The sequence below is a fragment of the Trachemys scripta genome, chromosome 3 (genome assembly GCF_013100865.1).
Source record: "Trachemys scripta elegans isolate TJP31775 chromosome 3, CAS_Tse_1.0, whole genome shotgun sequence".
Classification (NCBI taxonomy): domain Eukaryota; kingdom Metazoa; phylum Chordata; order Testudines; family Emydidae; genus Trachemys; species Trachemys scripta.
Genome location: NC_048300.1, coordinates 87,579,252 through 87,603,802, shown reverse-complemented (window position 1 = coordinate 87,603,802; position 24,551 = coordinate 87,579,252). Strand labels below are relative to the sequence as shown.

Here is a 24,551-nt window from a genome sequence, read left to right as displayed (position 1 = left end):
AACCAGTTTGTCAGGTACTGAAGTCAGGCTTACTGGCCTGTAATTGCTGGGATCACCTCTGGAGCCCTTTTAAAAAAATGGCGTCATATTAGCTATCCTCCGGTCATTTGGTACAGAAGCTGATTTAAATGATAGGTTACAGACTACAGTTAGTTATCATTCATAGTTGACCTTTGAATATGTAAGTAGCTCCTCTGAGGCCCTGATTCAGGAAAGCATTTAAGCATGCGCTTAACTTTAAGCAGTATTTAAGTCCTATTAGTTCCAATGTGACTTAAGTACATGCTTAAAGTTAAGTATGTGCTTACATGCATCCCTGCCTAAGATATTTTCTTGAATTGGTGCCAAAAGTAGGCATGCTCACTCAGTCCCTCCAACTGGGGATATTTGGATTCAGAGGGACAAATTCTCTTTGCTATTGCCTCAACCCTGAGCTCAGTAAGTTTTGCAGGTGTAACTGAAAGGAGAATTGCGCCTATGGCCTAGAGTGAAAGCAAAATTAAGGCGAGAACTTGCTTTATCTGCAGGGTGTCTATATACTTTCCAGTCTTTATTTATTGATTGATATTTTTCAAATTTAGTTTTTGCATTGCAGTAGCATCAAGGAGTCCCAATCAGCATCCGAATCAGAACTGGAGCCCTATGGTGCTGGTGCAATCACATCGGCTAAAGTTTTACATGTCTTTCTTCTTCTAGTATTTTTTTTACTCTGCAACTTTCTAACTTGTAGCAAAATGCTGAAAGCCACAGGAGCATGATGACCCAGAGCCCAGAAAAGACAATCTAATCCTTTTCTGAAACTTTGTGTAGACAGTGACACTTCCTTTAGAGCAACTTGATCTCACAAAGGAAATGTGCCATCTAATCAGTGTGCCTGCTCTCTGAATGGTGCTAGCAGGGTTTAAAATAAAGGGAAATGGGAGGGAACACAGATCTAGCTTCTCTCCCCGGTTTGGGTAAGCGACACTCCTTCCTGGCTGGTGCAGTGAGAGAAACAGTAGGGGGAGCTATCTACTTTAACCGTTGTGTACTTGTTAGCATGATACCATGTATATTTAAAATGGGAACTGGCACAAAAAAAGAAGGTAATGCCATTGGAATGAGTGACTTAGTTGCTCAAGCAGTAGTCATATAAATATGATTTCTTAAGAGGAAAGTTTCTAACTTATTAGAAATATCAAATACAATGACCTTTATAAAAAGTACCAGTTGTGGTGTTATCTGCATGAGTGATCATATAAAGTAAGTTTGTAATTTTGAACTTTAGAAGTCAAGCGTTAAGGCACATGCAAGAAAGCGTGATTAAGAAGCTGTAGGTGACCAGAACTACAACTGATTGTACTGGAGAGCAGAAATTGCTTTCAGAGTACATAGTTTTCTATAGGAAAGTTATAAATAGTGTAATATTTCTGTACTGTATTTTATACTGACCTGTAATACTTGCCAGAAAATAATGTACTTAGGTGCCTAAAGCCGTAGGGTGGTGGGAGGGGAAGGGAAAAGATGAAACGAGATTTGTAAGACATCCAAGATTTCTGGCAGGAATACTTGCAATATGATATGTTTTCACTTTGGATGTCATACACCATTTTGTCTGAAGTGTCTGGGAAAAATATATTGTGTTGTACTCCACTCTTGGAAAACATGTTTTTATTGGGGTTGGATTTATCACAAAATTAAAAAGAGCTATAAACAGATTTTGATGTTATTTTATGGCTAAACGTGCAGACAGACAACAACTACTGCCATATATGACAAATGCATAATAGTAATATGGTGTTTTTGTGTGTTTTCTTGCTTGTTTTTTGAAGAGAAGGAAGTGCCAAACAAACCTTTGAGAATGCGTGTCCGATCTCCAGGCAACAAGTTACCTGTCCGGTGGAAGTTACCCCAGGCCTCAGGCCTCAGGAGTCCACGCAGATCTCAAGGCTACCTCTTGGGTTATGGGGAAAGCAGCCGAAAGATGAGTTATGTTCCTCTGCAAAAACATGAACGAAACCAGGAAGCTAAGAAACTAGGTGAGCTGAATTTCCGTGATACGGGTCTAGCTTAGTTGGTGCAAGGCTAGCCTTGGGCATCAGCCCGACAGTTCGGTTTCTGTTCCTTTTGTTGCATATACAGTACTGCACTGTGCGGTTCCGTTCCGATGTACCTTACAGTGATAGACTCAAGGAGATCAATCTATTTATCTTAACAAAGAGAAGGTTAAGGGGTGACTTGATCACAGTCTATAAGTACCTACAAGGTGATAATGGGCTCTTCAATCTAGCAGGCAAAGGTATAATGAGATCCAGTGGCTGGAAGATGAAGCTAGACAAATTCAGACTGGAAATGTGTATATTTTTAACAGTGCTCAAGGATCATAGGCCACATGTTAGTAGTTTAAATGACAATGCCGAACATGCTGATGCACACTGTTAGGGATTGATGCTGCACAATGTGGAATGTGCAAATGTAAGCACAAGGTAAAAGATGATGGCCAGGACAAAAAGTGCAGCAGAACCCGATGCTGCATTAAGGAGAGCAGTGCATGCATGTAGCCACCAAGTTATTCCTGCCTAGTAGAAGTAAGGCCAAAGAAGAGAGTGCATAGTTAAGTCTCTCCTTTGCATTCTGAGGGTCCCACTTAAACCTATACTTCCTCATTCTCTGCTCACACCCCTATACTCATCAGAGGAACTGGGTGGGTGCTCAATGGGGATGAGACATATTTCCCCTCATTGCAGGTGACTATGCCATAATGCCTAATGTTGTTGGACCCACATATGGCCTCCACTTCTGGCAGCACTAGAGTACAACAACCTTGTGCTCCCTGCTGCACTTTCCCCAAGCACTTGAAGGATCAAGACCATTTGAGTCAATGGAGGAGGCTGTTAATTTCAGAGCTACTGTATTTAATATAACAACAAATGAATTATTAAGATACGCTAGAGGAACACCCGGTCGAAAAGGGACCCTGGTGGCTCCAGCAAGCACCGCCGACTGGGCCGTTTAAAGTCCGGTCGGCGGTGCTGCAAGGCTAAGGCAAGGCTAGTCCCTACCTGTCCTGTCACTGCGCTGCGCCCCGGAAGTGGCCAGCAGGTCTGGCTCCTACGTGGGAGGACCACGGGGCTCCGCACGCTGCCCCTGCCCCCAGCATCAGCTCTGCACTCCCATTGGCTGGGAACTGGCCAATGGGTGCTAGGGGCCGTGCCTGCGGGTGAGAGCAGAGAGTGGAGCCTCCTGCTCCCCCCTCTGCCTAGGCACCGGACCTGCTGGCTGCTTCTGGGGCGCATGCAACGCGGTGTGCCAGGACAGGCAGGCAGCCTGCCTTACCCCGCTGTGCCACTGACCAGGAGCAGCACGAGGTAAGCCCATGCCCCAACCCTGTGCCCCAACCCCCTGCCCTAGCCCTGAGCCCCCCCCAAACCTGGAGCCCCCTCCCACAGCCCAAACACCTCATTCCTGGCCCCACCCCAGAGCTCGCACCCCCAGCCCAGAACCCTCACCTCCCCCTGCACTCCAACCTCCTGCCCCAGCCAGAAACCCCTCCCACACCCTGAACCCCCCATTCCCAGCCCCACCCCAGAGTGCTCACTCCCTCCTGCACCCTAACCCACTTATCCCCAGCCCCACCCAGAGCCAGCCCCCCCAGCGCAGAGCCCTCACCCCCTCCCACACCCCAACCCTCTGCCTCAACCCACAGTCCCCTCCCGCACTCCAAATCCCTTGGCCCCACCCCCTATCCTGGATCTCCCTCCCAAACCCCTCATCCTCGACCCCACTCCAGAGCCCGCACCCCAGGCTAGAGCCCTCACCCCCTCCCGCACCCCAACTCCCTGCCCCAGCCCAGTGAGAGTGAGTGAGGGCGGGGGAGAGCGAGCCACCGAGGAAGGGGGAATGTAGTGAGTGGGGGGGCGGGGCCTTGGGGAAGGGGCAGGGCTAGGGTGTTCTGTTTTGTGCAATTAGAAAGTTGGCATCGCTTATTGACTTTCAACATGGGGCAAGTGATCCACATCATAGCACAGAACTGCTTAAACATCAAGGGATGAGTTTTAGGTCCAGATTCAGCAAGTTTTTTAAGAATGTGTCTAACTTTAAGCCTGTAAGTAACCCCACTGAAGTCAGACTTAAAGTTAGGCATGGCCTGAAGTACCTTGCTGAATCAAGACATTAATTAGCAGGTAATATTTATCATGGAAGGCAAGATCCTTCTTACTATACTGAGTCAACAAGGGAGTGGAGCAGGGCTGGCTGTGTGGAAGTTTCCTGAGTCATCCTGCTGTCATAGGCCAAATCATTCAGAGAGGTAAGGAGTACACTCTGCAGCAAACTTTACTGCTTACTGCATGAGAAGACTCCAAGTTGCTAACACTAAACTAAACTGGCTCTTTATGAAGAGAACTATTTGCAGGGGTGTGCACACACACTGACTTCCTGGTGCTTCCTCCAAACTCTTCCCTCCTGCAACCTGTGCTCCTCCCTCCAAGTTCTGTGCAAGTCACTCCTGCAGCCCAGCACGCTAGTTTGGAACCCTGTGGAGCTGCTGCTGGGATGAGATATGTGTGTGAGAGAAGCTCCCTGTGCTCTCTATCTCTATCACACATCAATATAACTAAGGGTTAATATCATCCTGCATTGTTCAGGGGCAATATCAACTGAAGTCATTGGGATTTTTTTCATTAACTCAGTGAGCACTGGATCCGGCAGTAAGTAATGATGAAAAATACTATGCAGTGTTTTAAACTGCAGCATTTGTCTTTCACTGCCTTTATTCTACAAGTCAGCTGCCATTGAGACAGAGAGAGAGAGAGAATGAGCAAATAATGTTTTTAAAGTAATTGGAAATTTTTCAGGAGAAAGTAAAAAACAAACAAACAAACTTCAGATTATGGGATTTATGCTACACTATTTCATTTTATAGATAGTGTACCTGTCTCTAAAATGCCATCATATGCACCTATGCATATGAAAACCTCTAGATGTAAATGCTAACTATTTCCAAGTTACCTCTCAAGGAAACTGATTTTCCCTCCTCTAGAGATAGAATTTCCCTAATAAAAATGTGACAAGATGTCTGCTTGACAATATTGAAACATTGTTTACCATTGCTGTGGAAAAGATTATAGAAAAGTCTCTGTGCTTTTTCTCACATGTAGCATCTGAATCGGTTTATGTGGTTTCACTGCAGTCAAGGAATTCCCAAGGACAGAGTCGGCCAGTCTATAGTGCAGCTTTAACGAAGAGCAAGGTCTCAGGTATGTTGTTTTCATATTTGCAGGCAAGTTGTGGAGCCATGTGTATAAAAGTGAAATATGTGCTGCTTTGTGACTATAGACTGGGACAGGAGCTGTCTCTTACTAGATTTTTGGTACAGTACCTAACACTGGGGCACTGACCCTGGCTGATGTCTCTGGTTGCTCCTGTAATTCAATTAGTAAAAAATAACAGTAGAATAGATTTGTTCATAATGGGCTCAATAGATTTGTGCCTAAAGGACTGCAGCCAGTGGCAAAGCTCCTAGTGACTATAAGAGAAAGAGCGGTGGGCCCATTGAGGATCCAGGCCCACATTTTCAGGCTTGAGTGCCTGAATGTAAACATCTGTGTTAGTTCCCTGATTTTCAGAGGGAGTAGATATCTGCAGCTTCCCCGTCTTCCCCGGAAATGAGGTAGTGCACATCTGTGTACTGTAACTGAGGTTAGAAATGAACTCGTGGTTTTAAGTCATCAACATGGCCGGGCATTTTTCTCACCTCATCATATTACAGTTAGAGTATGCTGGGGGTAGAAGAACATTTTCGATGTTTTTAACTGGGTGATGAAATTAACCATTCCTGATCTGGGCACTATGTTATATTAGTGTCATGGCTCAGACTTCTCCTTGGAAGGTCACATCATCAATCTGTCATGCTAATTTTTTCCATTTTAAAATCACACCTTGTAGGGAAATTACATGGTTTTCATTTGTCATTCTGTATCTTGTTTCAAGATGATGCTTCCGTTAAACAGAGATGGCTGAAAATCCACTTTCTAACGGGGAAAAAAAATTCTTACTTCTTTTAAATAGTGGTTGTTGGGCTTGGAAAAACCCTGTTGTCCTGGGCAACCAAAATTTTGCTCTTGACAAGTAAAATATAATTACTTATTGTCTACCAGACAAGCCATTGTCTTACACTGGCACTAAGCATGTCAAGCATAACACACAGGGTTAGAGTTTCATCCAAAGCCCATTGAAGATAATGGAAGTTTTTCAATGGACTTCAATGGGCTTTGACTCAGGCCCTTGGTGCATGTTCCTTCCCGAGGCTAGCCTCAACAACTGTAATACCCTTCTACTCACAGTACAAGGAGTTCTCCTTCTGCTCAGAAGCAGGAGCTTGTACTTTTGGTGCTGAAGGGCCTAGGTTCAATCCCCATGGAAAGTGTGGTGTGTGTGTGTGTATAGATGTGGCCATGGTGTGTTACTGACTGATTGGCGCATCATGCTGAGACTGAAAAGTGGTTCCCTGTTTCAGGTTTGTTGTTAATGAAACTGAACAGCACAAGACAGCCAGATGTATCCTACATTGAACTTAAGGGAGAGTGCACAGTGCAAATGAAAGAAGAACAGGAGTACTTGTGGCACCTTAGAGACTAACAAATTTATTAGAGCATAAGCTTTCGTGGACTACAGCCCACTTCTTCGGATGCATATATCATATATATATATGCATCCGAAGAAGTGGGCTGTAGTCCACGAACGCTTATGCTCTAATAAATTTGTTAGTCTCTAAGGGCTGGTCTACACTTAGTCCGGACTTCGGACTAAGGTACGCAAATTCAGCTACGTTAATAACGTAGCTGAATTNCAGTACAAGGAGTTCTCCTTCTGCTCAGAAGCAGGAGCTTGTACTTTTGGTGCTGAAGGGCCTAGGTTCAATCCCCATGGAAAGTGTGGTGTGTGTGTGTGTATAGATGTGGCCATGGTGTGTTACTGACTGATTGGCGCATCATGCTGAGACTGAAAAGTGGTTCCCTGTTTCAGGTTTGTTGTTAATGAAACTGAACAGCACAAGACAGCCAGATGTATCCTACATTGAACTTAAGGGAGAGTGCACAGTGCAAATGAAAGAAGAACAGGAGTACTTGTGGCACCTTAGAGACTAACAAATTTATTAGAGCATAAGCTTTCGTGGACTACAGCCCACTTCTTCGGATGCATATATCATATATATATATGCATCCGAAGAAGTGGGCTGTAGTCCACGAACGCTTATGCTCTAATAAATTTGTTAGTCTCTAAGGGCTGGTCTACACTTAGTCCGGACTTCGGACTAAGGTACGCAAATTCAGCTACGTTAATAACGTAGCTGAATTCGAAGTACCTTACTCCGGACTTACCGCGGTCCAGACGCGGCCGGAAGTCTCCCCCCGTCGACGCCGCGTACTCCTCTCGGCGAGCTGGAGTACCGGCGTCGATTGTGAGCACTTCCGGGATCGATTTATCGCGTCTTAACCAGACGCGATAAATCGATCCCAGAACATCGATGGCGTGCCTCCGGACCAGCCGGTAAGTGAAGACTAGGCCTGAGGTGCCACAAGTACTCCTGTTCTTCTTTTTGCGGATACAAACTAACACGGCTGTTACTCTGAAACCAGTGCAAATGAGTCTCTGAAATGCAGTGGGAAGTACAACTGCTACTCAATGGCATTTACAAGGAAACTGAAGCTGATGGCCATTTTTCAGTTCTGACCTCAGGATGGCTGGTGGTATAAAGGCAGTTCTGAACAGATTGGCCTTCCTGTCCGTAAGGGAGGAAACTGTTGATCAGTTGAATTTTTAAAAAAATAAAACTCATTTTAGCTGCAAAGCTATACAGAGTGAGGCAGTGTGCTCTAGTGGATAGCACACTGGGCCAGGACACCTGGGTTCAGTTCCTACTCTGCTGCTGCCCTGCTGGGTGACATTGGGCAAATTATTTCTCCTGCATATGTCTCAATTTCCCGATCTATCTGATGGTGGGTGATGATACTGCTCTCCTTTGTAAAAACACTTGGAGATCTACTGATGAAAAGTGCTGTATAAAAGCTAGATACTATCATATTGGGATAATCATATTTTCATTTTGGATAACCAAATTTGAGATCTAGCTGGTCCTTGGATAAGATATTTAAACAAACAAACACACAACCAGCCTAGCTAGTCAGAAATACCAGGGTAGCAGTGAAGTGTTATTGAAAAAGTACACCGTAAAATATGAAGGGGGGGATCCAATTTTACAGCATTAAAGTTTGTATTCACGCTGATATTAATAAAGGACTAAATCCTGGTCCCAGCTCATAGCCCAAGTCACTGGAATGCGCACTTGGGATTACTGTGGGGCCTGGCCTGGAGAGGAATCCTTTTCCTTCACTCCTTGACTGAAGCAGCAGTAGAGCTGCTCTGTGGCAAATACTACAACCTCAGGACTGCACTAAGCCCTGTAGCTGGATCACTTCCCCCTTTGCAGAGTGACTGTGGCTCTGCGGGGTCAAAGATTTACTGGCCCCAGCCCTCCTCAGACCTGAACAATTTCTAAATTTTACCCTTCTGTAGAGCCCAGGATGTGTGAACCTTGTGCTTCATTTATTTTGTGCCCTGGGAATATCTGGAGAGTTATTGTTATTGTAATAACAGTAAGCATAGACCAGGGGTTCTCAAACTGGGGGTCGGCACCCCAAACCCCGCTTTGCCTCCAGCATTTATAATGGTGTTAAATATATAAAACTGTGTTTTTAATTTATAAGGGGAGTCTCAGTCAGAGGCTTGCTATATGAAATGGGTCACCAGTACAAAAGTTTGAGAACCACTGGCATAGATTGGCCTGTTCACAAGGTGGTAGGCAGAGCTGGTCAGAAATACTTTGATGGAACCATTTTCTTTCAGAAAATGTGCAGATCCACCCAAATCAGAATACTTTGAGGAATTATGTTGATTTAGCTGAAATTTTATTTCCCTCATTTTTGGAATGAAACATTTTGATTTATCACTTTGAAGTGACTTTTAAAATATTTTATATTCTATATTTAAAAATAAAAAAGTTGAAATTGAAATGAAATATTTCATTTTTGTAGGAAAAAACCCTTTTTAGTGATCCAAAACAATATTTTTTAAAAATTTCCTTCACAGATAATTTCTACATTTTCAGGTTTCCCTACAATTCACAGTGAAACCAAATTTCAAAATCTTTCACGAAATGAAATTTCTATCCTCTGCACAGCCCTCGTGGTGGGTTTGCTGGGGGCAAGGAATGGGAGTATTTTAATAATTTGTCTGCTATAAATAACTGGTTAGAATTGGCTAAATGCTTATAGAATTCTGAACAACAAAACCGCACCTTATTCTTGTACAAAGACACATAGCAGGGAGAATCATATTGCTGTGGGGTTCTCCCTGTTCTCAGTGTATCCTGTGTCATCATCTGTGTTAGTCATTTATCAGTACAGTATATTTATGGTAATGTAATTGCAGCACAATTACTACTTCATTGAGATCTCCAAAGTTCTCATTACTGACTCACTGTGTTACCTTGTCATTTCAGAGGAGGATGAGCTAGAGGAGGCAAAAGACATAAGTGTTCGTGTTATGTCCTCTCAATCTGTGCTTGTTGCGTGGACGGATCCCATATATGAAAAACCGAAGAAGGTTGACCCAACTAGGTACTTTACTTTGTGGTGATGTTGTTTTCAAGATGTATACTAAATATTTCATTGTTTACAGCTTTGTTTGTCCTTTAAAATAATAAAGTGTAGTTACAGGCATAGCTTGATTGAAGGCAAAATATGAACATAGGAATTGCCATATTGGATCAAGGGTCTATATACATCAATATCCTGTCTCTGACAGTGGCCAGCACCAGGTGCTTCAGAGGATGGAGTGAGAACCCTGAAGTAGGTAGATGTAGGAAAATGTGTTCCCACATCAGGGCTCATCTAGTTCTCTAATAGTTAGAGACTGGCTTAAATTCTGAAGCATGAGATTTAATATCCCTTCCAAAATTTTGTTAGCATTAGCTATTATAACTTGGGATATTCTTGTTAACCGTATAAGGTCTCACTGCATTCTCTTTCCCCTCTACCTTAACAGTACTGGCAGCCTTAATTTGCTCCACTACATGTGTGATATACTAGATAAACTGGAGTTTTTAGTTTATGGGGAAAGCTCTCCCTGGCCTGATAGAGCATCTGACAGGGAGATACAAGGCCTCAAACTAGAAGGGTCGTAAACCTCTGCCGGTCAATTTTCAATCCAAGATTTATAAGAGTTTCTCCTCTTAGCCAAAGTAGTTGATAGAAAGACAAAATCCCGTATCTAGAAACATCTAAATTTGGGGACAGTTCAGATCCAAATTTTGGGGCTTAGGCCCCATTTCAGGGTTTAAAAAGACTGAAGAAAGTTATTGAGCAAGAATATCATGACTGATTGAGTCCAACCTCACAGATCAATCGAAATTCATAAACTCTACCTGAAGCCACCAGTTCTTAGCCCTTTCTGGCTGGAACTCAATCTTCTCTCTCAACCAGTCACCCCTCTGCAGCTTCCTGCTGCCTTTAAATCAGAGAACCTGATTCGCTTCAGGTGAGGCTCATTTTGGAATCAGGGTTGGCTTAGTCCCAGGCTCTCCAGCCCAAGGGCAAGCCACCCTGTTACAAGAAAGGAGCCATAAAGACTAAAAAGGCACCTGGCTTAAGGTGATTGACTCAACTAAAGACACAGAAAAATGTGTGCTTAAAAGATGCTAAGGAACGTTTTTATTATTACTCTTCATTTGTATTTCAGTAGCTTCTAGTGGCCCCGATCAGGATCAGGCACCATTCTGTGCTGTACACATGTGTCATGAAAAAAAGGCCCCTGCCTCACAGGCTTGCAATATAAGTATATGACAATGGGATATATTAACTTCAGGGTGCTTGGCCCCTAGTGATGTAAAATCCCACTTGGATGGGGATTGTGGTGGTGGATGGTGCCTGGAATCCTTGATCCACTGGGGGAAGCTATAGCCAAAAGATCCTGGCTCAGGAGAGTGCAACCCTGAGATATGCTGAGATAGCTCATCCCACAGGCAGACTCCATTGGCAGAGCTCCCAGTAACCCCAGCCTCCAAAATAAGGCTCTCCTCTCTGTCACAGCCCCTGTTGGAGGACAGCCATGCAAACGCTACCTGATTTCCCCTAGAGTGAGTTCCTCCCAGGGTGCAATCAGCTTCCATCTCATTCACCTTAGCATTGGGGGGAACCTAGATACTACAGTGATCAGTACGGTGACACAATGTCTACACTACAGAGTTCTGCCAGCACAGCTACATTGGTCAGGCACGTGAAGAGCTGTGCTCCCTGACTGACATAGCTGTGCTGGCAGAAATCTGTTGTGTAGATGCAGTTACACCAGCAAAACTGCACTTTTACTCATGTCGCTTGTTTCATTCCAGGATAGTGGAATAAGCTATACTGATAAAAGAGTAGTTTTGCCAGTGTAAGCTGCGTCCACTTGAGGAGCACTTTGCTGGTATAATATACCTCCATACCTATCCTGGTGACGTGCTCCTCGTGTAGACATGTTCTAAAAGAGATTGTTTAGCTCATGGTTGCTCACTCTTCCCCTATCACTGGATGTTTTTTTTTTTTTTTTTTGCCAAGCACATTAGTAGAAAAAGGCTTGAACTGTGTTTGAGTCTAATGACTTCAGTTGATGAATTTTTGGCTCTCACATTTCCATTCCCAGGCGATATGCTGTCCGTTATCGAGAGAAAGGGGAATCAGCAAGGTGGGATTACAAACAAGTCCCGAACAGACGGGTGTTAGTGGATAAGCTGATACCAGACACTATGTATGAGTTTGCAGTGCGAATTTCAGAGGGAGAAAGGGAAGGCAAATGGAGTGCTTCTGTTTACCAACGAACCCCAGAAGCTGGTATGTATCAAAATTATCTACAACTTAACGTACCTTTTTGAAAATTAGATCTACTGCAGCTACAGGTGGATCTATATTTCAGCAATGCTTTTCATGTTTTGTCTTTGAAATAGTTGCACAGAAGGTGTTGGGATGCAAACATGGGGCAAAAAAAATATGCCTTTGTGTATAACCATTATTTCTGACCTTAATTTCCATTCTTCTGTATTATTTCACAGCTCCTGCAAGTGCACCTGAAAATTTAGATGTTTGGCCAATAAAAGGCAAAACAACCTCTGTCACTGCATCTTGGGACCCTCTTGCAGAGAGTGAAGGAAAAGTAAAAGGTAGGTCATTTCTGCCAGTTAATAGATTGAGAGAGAAATTAAAGACAAAGTGACCTGCAGAAATCACACTATAGTAATAAAGTTAAACTGACACTGCTGCTGTATGTAATGTACAACTGTAGGGAGCTCAAGTTCTTCAAGAAGGGACTTCCACTCTGTGGTGAGCTGAAATAAAGGAAACTTCATGCAAATAGCAGCTGATCATACCAGTAATCTTCTCTTATTAACAGTTCTTGCATGTGCGGGAGAGTTTTCTCCTGTCCAGCTCTGCTTCAGCTTTTGCCATGTGCTGCAGTGAAGCCATTATGCTCTGCCTGGGATGTCACAAAGCCTTTGCCATCAAAATGATTGTGATGTCACAAATACAATCATATGATTTAACTCCTGTACCAAGAAGGGGGGAAAGTTGTTTACGGAGGCAGTACAATGACCTTTTGATGATTAAAAAAAGGAGCATGGGTAGTAGGATAATCATCAGAATGGGTGGAATTATGTTTCATGATTTTTTTAAAGTTTACCATAATGTGAAAGTCCCTCTTAAAGAAACAAGCATAAAATACTGATGTTTGGATATTTCATACAGAAGCAACAGTTACCAGAGTAGGAGTGTATGCCAATCAGTAGTAATTTAATTGGATGGGATCTGAACAACCTTCCAGCATTTTTTCCTCCCATCTCCCCTCAAAACTCCATATGCAGGTAATCAGGCTACTTCCACTCACCCATGACTGAAGGAACCACTAGCTTTTCTCTCCATCCCTTTGGAACATTATACAGCTGTTTTATCAGAACTGTGGAGTCACAGGAGTCACGAAGCCAATGGCAGAGGGAGAAAGAGCAGGCACATAGCATATCAGCACAAAAGACTTGCATAGTGTGCACTCCAGGGGAGAAATCTGTCTCCACTAAAATCGACAGGAGTTTTGCCAGGCACTTCATTGGAGGCAAAGTTTCACCCTAAAGCTTAAAACCCCCCCAAAAGAACCTGTGCAGCGATGCATGGATGTGATTTGAAATTTTAAAAATATGCCCTGAGTTTTGAGAAATCCGCACATTTGCTGAAATTTTCAAATGTGATTTGGGTGACTCTATTTCTGAATGCTCAACTTGAGGCCCCTTTTACAGGAGCTTGGTTTTCAGAGGCTGAGTGCTTAACTCTGGAAAACCAGGCTCCTTTAAGCTGCCACAAGTTGGGGATTGAAAAATTGGTCACCCCAAATCACTTAGGAAAATGAAGGCCAAAATGTTTTCTTTTGATGTGATGTACCATAGGAGAGGGCTTTTTTATGAACCTGATTAAATTATACAGGTACAGTGAAAATGAAATCATGGACTAGGTCTCTTGTGATTATTGTTTACTCCAAACACTAGCTTTATTTTACACATCTTGTAAGCTTTTTTCTTTGTTTTCCATTTTGATCACCTTTCATATCTCAATAATGGAGGATGTTGCCCTCTAGCAGCCAAACAAAAGGGCCAGAAATAACAATTGTTGTAGAGTTTTCCTGGCCAGTGCCACTATGTCGTTCCTGTATAACATATGTTTCTTACCTCCAGTATGGATATTCTTTACTACCAGAAAGGAAGAATACTTCCCAGGCCTTCTAGTGATTATCAGTCTTTGCACTGATCAGTAAAATTCATTCATGTCTGACAATATGAATGATGCATTTTTAATCTATGTTTTTATGAGTTGTTCCAGGTCTTACAGTCATCACATTTCTTATTGCAACCATTATAGATTAGTTGTTAGAGAGGAAAATAAGTTCCTTAATTTTTTTAATGGAGTGTTGTGGGCTATAGTTTTCCTTGGGCTCTGCGCTGGAGCGTCACACACTGTTGCACTTCTCCAGAGTCCTAGAAAAGAGTTTCCAAAGTTCTGTTTTATAACTAATAATAAGATTTTTAAAATTATAGAAGGATGAAAAAGGCATCTTGCAGGTTACTACACGAAAAATGCTACTCTCTGAATCAAGGCCTTATGAGAGTGTAAAGGGGAAAACTATAGGTTATATGTTCCCCTTCATGCATAAATTATTCCCGTTGGGGAGAAATTCACCCAAGTGCAGATGGCCAATGCCAGGCCTCAGCACCACTTCAGTCTTATTTTGAGAGGTGCTGTTTTCAGAGGGACTTAAATAGTGCCTAGACCTTCTGCTGGTCCCCTGCACAGGGTGAACATCTCCCATTACAGTTAATGAATGTTGTGTGTCAGTGGGGGGGAAATATGTATTTAACTGTGTTGGATGGAGCGTGTGTGTTGTTACTACCATCTGTCCATCATTAGGTTAAGGTATTTCTTTTAGATATCAAGGCAAGAATTTAATATACTATATAGTTGCTCTATATGGACAACTATACTAATTAAGGCCCTAATCCACAAAAGCATTTAAGCATGTGCTTAACTTTTAAACATGTGAGTAGTCTCACTGATTGCAATGGGACTACTCATGGGCTTCAAATTAAGCTCCTGCTTAAATGCTGTGTTAGTAAGGAACCTAAGGTCCCAGTATTGCCAAGGATCTAGTGATTAGACCTCTGCATCTGGTGGAGTCCCACAAAAGCTAACTGGACTCTATGTGGTAGTGGGGATTCTTTTGCAGGATTGGGGCCTTAAAGTGTAAAGTGATTACAGAGTGATTATAGAGTCCTGTGTCAGGACTCAATAGCAAATAAATGATAAAAGAATAAGCAGGACTAATCAAAATATTTTACCTGCTTTTAATATTGCATGTCTTAAAGGTTAGTTGGGTACATACACTGTTTTGTATCAAACATTTTTATAATTTCTACTAGAATGAAAAGGTTTGAACCTGCTGACTAACTATCAAAGTATTTACAATCAGTCCCACCGCTATTTTACTAACATAAATAACTCTGTAATACAGAACAGTTATTGGTTGCATCAGACTTTATTGCCAGTAGCCATAAAGCAATTAAAAACTGGTTAGAATGTTAGTGTTTCATTGTGTTCAACAAATTTTCTAACTATCATTAGATTCAATCCGTTACATTTGTATTAGAATAAATGCTGAGTGTAGAATTTTTTGACTCTTCAGTGTTCATAAGCAAAAATTGTGATAGCAATAGCTAAACCACCCAATATTTGACTTTGTAACCATTATTTTTTCCACTTGCTTTCCATTTGGGATTCATAGCTCCCATCACAATTATTGGTTGGTATAACCATCAATAATGAAGGTTGTTGCTTAAATATTCTGTAGGATTTATCTCCTGTATTCTGTATGCTTAATCAGCTAATTTACTATATATATAAATATCTATATTCTTGTCTAATACGTTGAAAGAATGTTTATTTAGCTTACTGTATATCATGTCTTTATACTCCAGCTGTTGACTCGACGTGCATTGCTAATGTATTAATTTTAGTAATGCACGTTCTAATTCATCCTACCCATACAGTCTGTCCGCTGGAAACAGGACTGTTTTCAGTTTCCTCCTTCCAACCGTCTGCCAAATCATTTCAGAATACATTCTTTCATACGCCCCGGCTCTCAAACCATTCGGAGCAAAGTCCATCACCTATCGTGGAGGTACTACTTCTGCCATAATAGATGGTCTGCAGCCTGGGGAACGCTATATTTTCAAAATTCGAGCAGCAAACAGGAGGGGACAAGGTCCTCAGTCTAAAGCCTTCAGTGTCATTATGCCAACAGGTAAGTATTGTGTTCTTATGACTCAGTCTATACATTCTTGCCATTGACTTGTTTGTGTAACTTTTTATTGCAGTCATTGGCTTTTTATTCCATTAAACTGCAGAGTTTCATAATACTGTTTCATTTCAAAGGTTCTTTAATAGCCAGCTTGTTATAAGCTTTAAAACTTAGATCTGTCATGGCAATACTGATTCAGTCCGTCATCACCTTCATAGCACATACAGTATAAAGAGAAACAAATATTTTAAGTAAACATATATATCTGGCTGTTTCATGACCTGCTGCATGAAAATATATATTCCTTTTGCTTTACAATGTTCGGTGAAATCTATACTGTATTTTGTTTGCTCACCAAGTTCTGCAGTCCTTACTTAGGCAAAACTCCAAAATATCTGCTTTTTACTATGAGTATATTGTAATATAGACAAAAACATGATCTGTTGTCTATCATTAATATAGCATTAAGGGTCAGATCCTCAGCTGGTATACATCAGCATAGCTGCATTGAAAGCTGAAGCTAGACAAATTCAGACTGGAAATAAGGCTTATGTTTTTAATGGTGAGAGTAATTAACCAGTGGAACAATTTACCAAGAGTCATGGTGGATTTCTTCTGTGGACCAATTTTTAAACCAAGACAGGATGTTTTTCTAAAAGATCTGCTCTAGGAATTGTTTTGGGGGAGTTCTATGGCCTGTGCTATACAGAAGATCAGACTAGATCAGTGTTTTTTTTTCTGGGGACTTAGTTGAAGAAAATTGTTGATGCTCGCGACCCAACAGAGCTGGGGATGAGGGGTTTGGGGTGTGGGAGGGGGCTCTGGGCTGGGGCAGGGGGTTGGGGTGCGGGAGGGGTCAGGGCTCTGAGCTGGGGATGCAGGCTCTGGGCTGGGGCCGGGGATGAGGAGTTTGCAGGAAGGGGTTCTGGGTTTGCGGGGGGATCAAGACTGGGGCAGGGATTGGAGTGCGAGCTTGGGTCAGCGGTGCAGCCAGGGTGCAAAGGCAGGCTTCCCACCTGTCCTGGCACCGCGGACTGCACTGCGCCCCGGAAGTGTCCTGCAGCAGGTCTGGCTCCTAGGCGGAGGCACACAAGCAGCTTTGCGTGACTCTCGCCCGCAGGCACCCCCCCCCAGTTCCCATTGGCTGGGAACCAGCCAATGGGAGTGCAGAGCCGGTGCTTGGGGTGGGGGCAGCGCATAGAGCCCCATGACCCCCCCCCAGAGGCTGGACCCGCTGCTGGCTGCTTCCGGGGCACAGTGCGGTGTCAAAACAGGTAGGCATTAGCCTGCCTTAGCTGGGCAGCACTGCCAATGGGACTTTTAACATCCTGGTCGGTGGTGCTGACTAGAGCGACCCAGTATCTGACGTACCGTGACCCAGTACTGGGTCATGACCCGAACTTTGAAAAAAGCTGGACTAGATCAAAATGGTCCCTTCTAGCCTTAGCATCTATTAATCTATTAAATCAATAAAGCTATGCTGAAGATCTGGCTCCAATTATTTGTCTAGCATTGCCTACTCTCAACTGACTTATTATTTATTTTTATTATTTTAAGTTATCCCCAATTGATAATGTAGTGATAATTGTATTTCCCAGTAGGTTGACTAACACTGAATTAAGTATTGTCCAATGTTCTAAAGCATTATTTGGATCTTATTGGCTGATTCATTTTTCTTAGGCAGTTTTTATGCTGCTTTTACGTATACTGTATCATTGTGAATTTTTAAAAAAATATATTTTTTTCTTTTGCAGCCAGTAGGGATGATTCAAATGTTCATCAACAAACAAACATTCAAGATAATATGGAGTCAAAAAAACCTGGTGATGATGTGCCTTCATCCCCACCTCGAACCTTTCCTGTTCCTTCTCGGAAAATCCAACCATCAGCTTCCTCTAAGCATACTGCTGTTCATTCATCTAGTAGTGGAGATACAAAAAGTCCTCTTTCTGAGTTTAAGAATAAACTGTTGACTGGTAGTGGGGTGCTAAATAAATCACAGCTATTCTCTAAAAAGACATCAGAGCGAGAACCTGATTCCCAATTCACTGAAGTCACAGATGATCAAGAGTCCTCCATTGAAATGCCAACACTATTGCCTAAAACCCAAGATCAGAGAAGAAACATTGGGTCCCACTCTCCTAGCCATCCATTTCACTCTATCCTTTCTTCAGGTAGAACACCAGTTAGGCCACGCACTCCAGTAAGGACAAGACAAACGAGCACAGACAAAAATGGCTCCTCTTCGTCTTCCATGACCCAACGCTCCTCGTCCTCTGCATCTTCTCCCATTTCTAAGTACACAGATAATGAAACAAAGAGTCAGAGACAAGGCAACTCTAATATTCCTTCTTCCCCTAAAATCCCTTTAGATAATCTGCCGGCTGAAAATGTACCTCATGATATTGCAGATAGTGTGGAAGAAAAGCAAGTGAGTCGAGATTCTGTGCCATTAAAAAAAACAGGATCCAGTCAAGTATCCCCTAAAACTCCAGACCACACTCGCTTGGCTTTACCACTGAATCGGCAGTCTTCTGTATCTCGCAAGGTGGTCCAGAGCCATCAGACTAAGCCACACACCTCTTCTGTGCCAGTTAAATCACCTACATCGTCAACAGTTACAAACTCTCAAAGTCATTCACGCCATCCCTCTTCTAAATTAGTTCACTCTGATACCCTGGATAGTTATGACAATTATGATGGCAAAGAGGCAGAGAGTAGAAATGAAAGGTCAAGATCCAGTTCTTCTTCTCATGGTGGAGATTCACTTCCATCACTGCAAACAAAACTTCACTCAGGTTCTAATCCTCACATGTTGAAGGATCCAAAATTAGCCACCGCCTCTGCATCATCACAGTCTTCTGTTTCTGCTTCTGCTAGTCATACTTTGACTAACTCACGCATCCCATCTTCTGCTAAACGTAAGTCTGATGGAAGGGATGTTGATGATGGTAATTATAGTGAGGACACAGAAACAGAAGGGGAAGAGAAAAGACAAGACTCTTCCTCGTCTAGGTTTAATTCTAGGTCTTTTTTAGGACAGACTGCCTCTGAACGTTTTAATTTGCTCAAGCACAGGTCATCTCATACAATCAATAAGTTTCCAAACAAGATCAGTAGTAGTCAAGAATCTAAGCTGCCACCCTCTAAACCTCCTTATTCTGCTGTCGCCTCAAAGGTTCATCCTCAGACTAATGCACGCCTAACCTCAACTAGTGCCACTAGGTCTAGTTCCAATATTGAGAGAGATACTAGAGAACTGGAGGGTGAAGATGAGAAACCATTATCCTCAACTATTGCACATGACCATTCACCTTCCTCTTCTAGACCATCATCTTCAGCAGCAGTCTATTCTAGAAGAAGAAGTCCTTCGGTAGATTCTAATGTTCACCGCAGAGAGCCAGTCAAAGAAAAATCACAGCTCTCTGGTTCAGAAGATGAACTTCTTAGTACAAAAATGGAGGAAACTCCCACAAAATCAGGCTCTTTGCTTACAGTCCGCCGATCTTCTTCATTGCCCTCAATATCTGGGAGATCTCCCCCATCTACTAGAACTAACCACCACTCTAGTCCTAGTGTTTCTCACCGGGTAACAGATGGTCAGGATGCAAGGTCAAGAGCCTTATCAGGCTCATCATCTTCCACTGGGTCTTCATCAGTGTCTGCTGTGGAAAAGTATTCTCATGTACAGTCTTCTGCTTCCAAACAACAGCCTGATGATGAGGACAGTAAGGAGGTGAAGGAAACCTTTGCAAAATCAAAACAAAGTATACCTTTGTCTCAAAAAACATTAACTGGAGGCTCTCATTTTTCATCTAAAAAACCTCTCCATTCAGAACCAAGCCCTTCTCAAAAGGCACATGCTGGTCAGTCTCAACTTCCATTCTCCTTATTAAATTCTAGAGACTGGCTTCCTTCTCAGATCTCCCACAAAAGTAATGAAAAATTACAGGAGGATGAGGATGTGGCTGAGGAGGAGGAAGCAGATGACAAAATAAATGCCCATTCTACATTCCCTAAAGATGTCTCTTCTTCTAGGAGAATATCTACCTCTTTGTCTCAGGGAAGTTCTAGCTCATCTCTTTCAAAGCTCCAGCAGTCAGTTTCTCAAATTAGTAAAGTTGATGAAAAACTCAAAAGTAGGCATGACTCTCCAACTTCTTCCAGAGGATCAAGTTCATCTTTGCCAGCAGGCAGACATGTTGGATCCAGGGTAGCCACTTCAAATGAACAGGTGTCAGATTCGTATAAACCATCTTCATCTTCCTATCAATCAAAACCTGCTCAGCCAGGCTCTAGATCCATCACCGGCACAGCAAAGGACAATCCGAATAGCAGGGATACTTCTTTATCTTCAAAGTCATCCTCCACTTCTTTGAGACAAACTCATCCTTCAGTTCCTAATTACCATTCGGGTTCCAGAGTCCCTACTAGAATAGCATCCAAAAGTGAGAAGAAATATGGCCCATTCCAGTCACCGCCATCAAAAGTGGAACCTTCTCCAAAAGCTCCTTTCTCCTCTATATCTAAATCTCGCCAGTCAGTTTCAAAAGATGGTGATGATGAGGGAGAAGTGGAGGAGAAACCCACATTATCTTCAGCTGCAAGATGGTCATCTTCCTCCAATTCTAGAGGCAGTACAAATATGAATGGCAATGGTGCCAGGGATAAAAGGAAACCCATGGGCTCTCGTCTAATACACAAAGTAAACTCTGCAGAAGAAAAAGAGGAGGAGGAAGAGCCTCCCACTTTAAAACAATCTCTTCCTGCCTCACAAGGCAGGTCATCGTCTTCTGTAGTCTCAAGAATTTCTCAGACCCCTAATAAACCACATACATCTTCTAAGCCAAGATTGGCCTGGCCACGCTCCTCTGCATCCATATCTGTGCCTTCTCAGCTGTATCCCACACACTCTGCTTCTCCAACGCTTACTTCATCTTCATCCCCTCTTGTGCCCCGTCAACGACTACAAAGGCCACGAAACCTTTCTCAACGGCAATTTGTCAGACCTCCATATAGACAAGGTAATATGTTTTTAATTACTTTATTAATTTTACTGTCTTGAATGTTCCTCCCCACTTATAAGTTGTTAGATGAAAGCTGCAATGTTTCATTAGGATACAAGCTAAAGTATATAATTCAATGTACAGTATTATTCATATTTTGGTAGTATCCAGAAAGCCCCATCAGAATTGGGTCCCCATTGTGCTGAGCACGGTACAAACACAGAGGATGATATGGGAAGAGATCACAGTCAGAAGACTTGCTCCTACAATCTGACCTGATGCATATGCCTCTTGGGTGTCCTGCAAAATTGGTGAGGCTCAGGGTCTTCCCAAGGGGATCAGATGACAGAGTCAGGGACTATGTATGGAAACTGGGCAACACTAGGGTTGCCAATTTTGGTTGGATGTGTTCCTGGTGGTTTCATCACATGACATAATCTTTAATTAAAAATTAATCTTTAATTCCTGGAGACTCCAGGACAATCCTGGATGGTTGCATGAGAGATTAAGTTTAGAGTCTGATTTTTCAGAGGTGCTGGGCACCCACAATTCCAGTAGACTGAAATGGTACCTGTGGGTGGTCTAAAAATCAAGCCCTTCAGATTTTTATATCTGCAGGTTACCTCTGTCTGTGTGGAGCTGGAATACCACCTCGTCAGCAGGAACAGAACACAAAAGCTACCAGCAAAGGGAGTGTACGCTTAGTGAGCATCACATATGTTTGGTGGGGGCAGGATTCTAAAATTGCTCTCCATCCCAGGGTTGAGTGCCTGTAGCTGAAGCTAATGCTGTTCTAGAGATGAGCTGAATTATATTATATAAAGCTGTGTGAGATGAGGTTTGTTCTTTCAGTGTTTTCTTCTAGAGGTGAGGAGAAATGTTATAGAGGCATTTCCGCCCCCACCACCCTTTTGGGTTCTTTGCAAAAGGTCAGTATGGGGTTGGATTAAAAAAAATGATTCCACATGGTGACTGACTTTTTAAAAATGCTTATAAAGTTCAAGAACGTTTTTAGTGACTAAAGATCTATTTGGAAATTATGCATCTGTTTTGTTTAAAATCCAACAGGGATCAGAACAGACAGGCCAAACATGTTAGAAAGAAAACAAGTGTTTGTCCTCTTCTGAACAAATCAGTGTGGAATGCTGTTTTCAGCTGCACAGATATGAAAGTACATATAAAGTCCAATAGTGCATCCCAACAGAAATGTAAATGCCTACTTTTAAAAATAACGGGCCAGATTGTACATCAAAAGTCACTCTCCAGTGGAGTGTCCCCCGATTTACCATGATATAACTGAGAGGAGAATCAGGCTCAGACACTTTGTATGTTGTTTTTTGTTTTTTACACTTCTTATACCTATATGAAAACTAAGGATTTGATCCAGGCTTCTTGAGCAGTAGCAAACCTCCAATTAACTTGCATGGGAGCAAGACTGGGTCTGCTATGTATATCTAAAACAAACCGCTAATTTTCTAGTCTGAACCAACTGAAGGCTAAAAACTCCAGAATGAAAATACATTCTTAATGTGAAACCCGCTGAGCTGACATATTGCAGCGTATTTGGTCCTTTCTTTAGCAGGGCCTTCAGAAAAGGCCAAATTCTGCTCCCGTTTGCATGCATGAGGCTGCCATTTATTTCAGAGACACTTTCCCCATTACAGCATTTGCTTTTGGCAGGAATGCTTCAGCTATCAGTCCATAAGATAGAAATTGCAAGTGTGGTGCCAAGGTGTTCTCGGGGTTTTTGAATTTGCTCCCACCAGAAAATCATCAAGAGCCAAGCTAGACCTCTCTTACAGTGTGATGCAAGATGAGATCCCCTAACAATAGATACTGGAATCATTCAGCAGATAGTTCCATGGCTGGTAATCCCTTTGTTCTGGACTTTTCAGGTAAATTGATTTGGGTGCTGTAGGTTCACTCAGGATATACACTCTCTAATTTGGGTGCTATGTAATTTTTGATCTACTGTAAATTATGGAAAAGGCATGCAAGTACTATGGTGATAGGTGCCTTATAAATGTCTGTAATCATTATCATGGTTTTGGTTTCAGCTTTAATTTTGAATGTCCTAGTTTTAATTGGTTCTGGGCCTGGTTTACTGATACGTTATGGCTGCTTTGCACCATTTCAGTGACACAAAGCAGCCATAAATCCAGTTTAAGCAGCCAGTTAGGCCAGGTTTACATCTTCTGTGCATTGCTCTGTTGATGCAAAGTAACCAGAGTGTAGTGGTGAATCGAACCCTTTATATTTAGTTTCTTTTAAACCCAGCTTTATTTACTGGAATCAGTACATAAATTGATTCCATCACCAGAGTAGCAATAAGATGGACACCTGAAGGCAAGTGAAAACGAGGCTGACTGAAAATAACATGGCGAAGAGCTGTAGAAGCTGAGCTGAAAAACCTGCGGCACAGCTGGGGAACCATTGAAAGACTTGCCAGAAACAGACAGGAGTGGAGGAGCTTCGTCACTGCCCTAAATACCAGAGGTGTAATGGGAACATGATGATGATGATGATTATGTACTAGACATATACCTTTATGTGTAAATAATTAAGCACAGTTTGTAATGACCATTGTATTTGTTCATGTTGTAAAGTGTGGTTTGGTTCTGTGCACACGCTTGTTAAGAATACTGATTATATTGTTTTCTCTATTTCAGGTAGTAATGGTAGGCCCAATCTTACAACAAAAACAAATATAAATGGGAAAATACTTCCTGGTAATAATGGAAAACAAGGTGGACAAAGAATAATCAATGGTCCTCAAGGAACAAAGTGGGTAGGATGACCTTCTTTGCAAATTCAAGATGCTTTGACTTTTTTTTAAAAAAAATAAGGAATCATGCTCTTCACCAAAAAGAGAATATAAAGTGAGATCAGACTGAGGGTCCCTTCTGGCCTTAAAATCAATGACTCTATGAAAAACAATAATTTATTTATTGTTGTGTGATTTAAATAGCTGATTTAGGACTTAAGGGGTTGGATTTTCAAAAGCGCCTATGTAATTTAGCAGCATAAACTCCACTGACTTCAATTAAGTGCTTTTCAGTTATGTCAAACTTAGCTCTTCTTTACATGGGGAAATTGACCAGCACAGCTATTCTGAAATAACTATTCCATAATAGCTATTCCATTATAGCTGCCTATATGGACACTCTTATTCCAGAATAAGAGTATCCACACAGGCAGTTACTCCAGAATAGCTGCTATAGTGCTTTAAACTCAAACCCTGTCTTATTGTGAAATAGCATCCCTATGCAGACAAGCCCTTAGCACCAGATTTTTAAAGGTGTTTAGGCACATAAAGATAGACATCTTGTAGGTTTTTAAGAAGCACTTAGGTGTCTAATTTCCATTGATTTCAATGGGAGTTAAGTGCCTAGGCATTTTTGAAAATTCCACTAGGTGTCTCTTTCAATGTAAGAACACAAGAGCTGCCATACTGGGTCAGGCCATGGTCCATCTTGCTCAGTATTCTGTCTCCGACAGTGGCCTGAACTAGAGCTTCAGGGGGAGTGTACAGGACAGAGCAATTATCAAGTGATCCATCCCTGTCTTCCATTCCCAGCTTCTGGTAGTAGGAGGTTTAGGATCGCCCCCAAGCATGGGGTTGCATTCCAGACCATC

The 24,551-nt window shown here is 42.4% G+C and overlaps 1 protein-coding gene across 1 annotated transcript in view; it reads left to right on the top strand.

Moving 5' to 3' along the window:
* Positions 1-24,551, top strand: part of FNDC1 (fibronectin type III domain containing 1) — a 128,119-nt gene that overhangs the window by 44,869 nt on the left and 58,699 nt on the right. Inside the window, exons 2-9 of the mRNA XM_034765293.1 lie at positions 1,812-2,018; positions 5,139-5,237; positions 9,542-9,659; positions 11,722-11,909; positions 12,128-12,235; positions 15,724-15,912; positions 17,664-20,933; positions 23,585-23,703. Of these exons, the coding sequence (XP_034621184.1) occupies positions 1,812-2,018; positions 5,139-5,237; positions 9,542-9,659; positions 11,722-11,909; positions 12,128-12,235; positions 15,724-15,912; positions 17,664-20,933; positions 23,585-23,703 (4,298 nt within the window). The remainder of the gene's footprint in view (positions 1-1,811; positions 2,019-5,138; positions 5,238-9,541; positions 9,660-11,721; positions 11,910-12,127; positions 12,236-15,723; positions 15,913-17,663; positions 20,934-23,584; positions 23,704-24,551) is intronic.